Source organism: Papaver somniferum, unplaced genomic scaffold (genome assembly GCF_003573695.1).
Source record: "Papaver somniferum cultivar HN1 unplaced genomic scaffold, ASM357369v1 unplaced-scaffold_107, whole genome shotgun sequence".
Classification (NCBI taxonomy): domain Eukaryota; kingdom Viridiplantae; phylum Streptophyta; class Magnoliopsida; order Ranunculales; family Papaveraceae; genus Papaver; species Papaver somniferum.
In genome coordinates this window covers 1,293,220-1,295,314 of record NW_020619603.1, presented here as the reverse complement: position 1 = coordinate 1,295,314, position 2,095 = coordinate 1,293,220, and the positions used below count along the sequence as shown (strand labels likewise).

At 34.8% G+C, this 2,095-nt stretch overlaps 1 protein-coding gene across 1 annotated transcript; it reads left to right on the top strand.

Moving 5' to 3' along the window:
* The first annotated feature begins 774 nt into the window (after positions 1 to 774).
* On the top strand, positions 775 to 1,737 carry LOC113328330 (LOB domain-containing protein 29-like). The gene is made up of 2 exons (XM_026575445.1): positions 775 to 1,053; positions 1,168 to 1,737. The coding sequence occupies exons 1-2, from the start codon at positions 775 to 777 to the stop codon at positions 1,735 to 1,737; spliced, it is 849 nt and encodes a 282-aa protein (XP_026431230.1).
* Positions 1,738 to 2,095: the final 358 nt, after the last annotated feature.

The window sequence follows — 2,095 nt, the reverse complement described above, 5'->3', positions numbered from 1 at the left end:
TGCTTACCTCGGTTACTGACACGGAATCAACCGGGGTTTAATTTCCTTCTCAAGTTACGTCATGATTGCATTGCACACTCTGTACATGAGACTTGAGAGCTTGGCAACTGTACATATTAAACCCCAATCGACCAAATTTTTCTTGAAGATATACTTAGAAAAAAATAAATGTCCAAGATTTGTTAACAACATAATCCGAATTATGTAGTATTAATGGTACCTAGTGACTAGGCACCCTTCTTGGGCACACATGGGTTAGATGAGTAGTCAATGACTACTAGTCATCATCCTAATCACTTAATGTTCTAATTAGAAGTTAGTTTAGTGGTATCAGCAGTTTTCAAGTTTTTAGTTCGATTTGCCCAACCCCAATTATTTTCTATGATAATGTTCGACAAACCATGACCTTTGGACTCTTTAAAATTCTACCCCCTGTGTTCTCTCTTTTTCATTCAGTTTGTACTTCCATTACTGATAGTGTCGAGCTCTTTTGTTTCATTCAGTTTTATAATAATTATTTATTTCATTCGTTTTAAGGATTCTAACCTAAATTAATCAAATAAAGGTGTTTGCATAACTTAATCAATCATGTAACCCATTAAGGGAACCTAACCTAATTAAGTATTCATTAGACTATTATCAACTCTACCTGTACCGATACTATATATACACACATAGTGTTTCATGGTATTTTCATTTCATAAAACCTAAGAATAGTATTACAGTATAACCCTAAAAAAGACTCTTTCTTTCGTCACTTTTCATAAAACAAAAATGACAGGATTTGGTTCTCCATGTGGAGCTTGCAAATTTTTGAGAAGAAAATGTGTAAGGGGTTGTGTTTTTGCTCCTTACTTTTGTCATGAACAAGGAGCTACACATTTCGCTGCAATTCACAAAGTTTTTGGCGCAAGCAATGTTTCGAAGCTTCTCTCTCATCTTCCGCTGGGTGACCGCTGTGAAGCTGCTGTTACAATTTCATATGAAGCTCAAGCTAGAATCCAAGATCCTGTATATGGATGCGTTTCTCACATCTTCGCTCTCCAACAACAGGTATATATATATATACATTCTTCATTTTCAAGAATATTAATTATATGAAAATCTAATTGAATTGTCATTTTTCGTAGGTTTTCTTATGACGCATATTTTTCTTTGGTGTTTTAGGTTGTGAGCTTGCAAGAACAATTAACGACACTTAGAGTACAACAAGCAGCCCAAGGTTTCATTAATGGAGGAAACATTACCGCTTCAACAAATGATCATATTCATCCACACGAAAACCACAACAAATCGTTCTACGGGGATTTTCCAACTACATATCCACAAGATATCGAAGCTTTATATATGCAGTTAAACGAATCGAAGATATTATCAGAACAGTTATATCAAAACAAAACTTCCATGAATGATAGTAATAGTACTTATACCACTGATGATGAAAACATGTTTTATTATGAAAATGGAGTAGTGAATATGGAAAATTCACCAAGTAACCAAATGAGTCAAGAACATCATGATCATGAATCTTTTGCACCACCTGAAGAAACTGTTCATCAGTTTATGGCTAGTGCAAGTTTTGATGAGCAATACTCATCCGATGAACATCATCAACATGCAGCAATGGCTTCTCAATATCTTGATGACATGCAAATGAATGCAAGGAAGTGGACATTCCAAGACACTAATCATGCTGACCTTCAATCGATGGCTTTTGCTTATTATCAACACTCATAATAAATTTAGTATAAAGTAAAAATGTATTTCTTGATAGTGAACGGTAAATTTAGCTAAAGGCATCATGGCGAAGTTTTATGACTCTTTCGAACTACCGCATCCTTTTTGAGGATAACAAACCAATCAGTCTAAAAAATCTCGACCAAATTATCCCATTACGCCCATTCTTGTAGCATCTTTTCGTTCATATAAGATTATGCTGTAAGCTCGACCACCAAACAAATTGGTTGTGCTTTTCTCCATATGGTTCCATAATTGATGAATCGTTTAATCTGGACCTTATGACTAACTGAAAAGTATCCGAACACCTTTCTGCAGGTGATTTTGACATCAAATTTGTGATCTAATTGCGGTTGTC

Bases quoted from the DNA above. Each gene is read 5' to 3' on its own strand.
- LOC113328330 (XM_026575445.1), top strand. From the start codon at position 775: ATGACAGGATTTGGTTCTCCATGTGGAGCTTGCAAATTTTTGAGAAGA. The intron at 1,054-1,167 runs GTATATATATAT...TTGGTGTTTTAG, and splicing joins TCTTCGCTCTCCAACAACAG to GTTGTGAGCTTGCAAGAACA.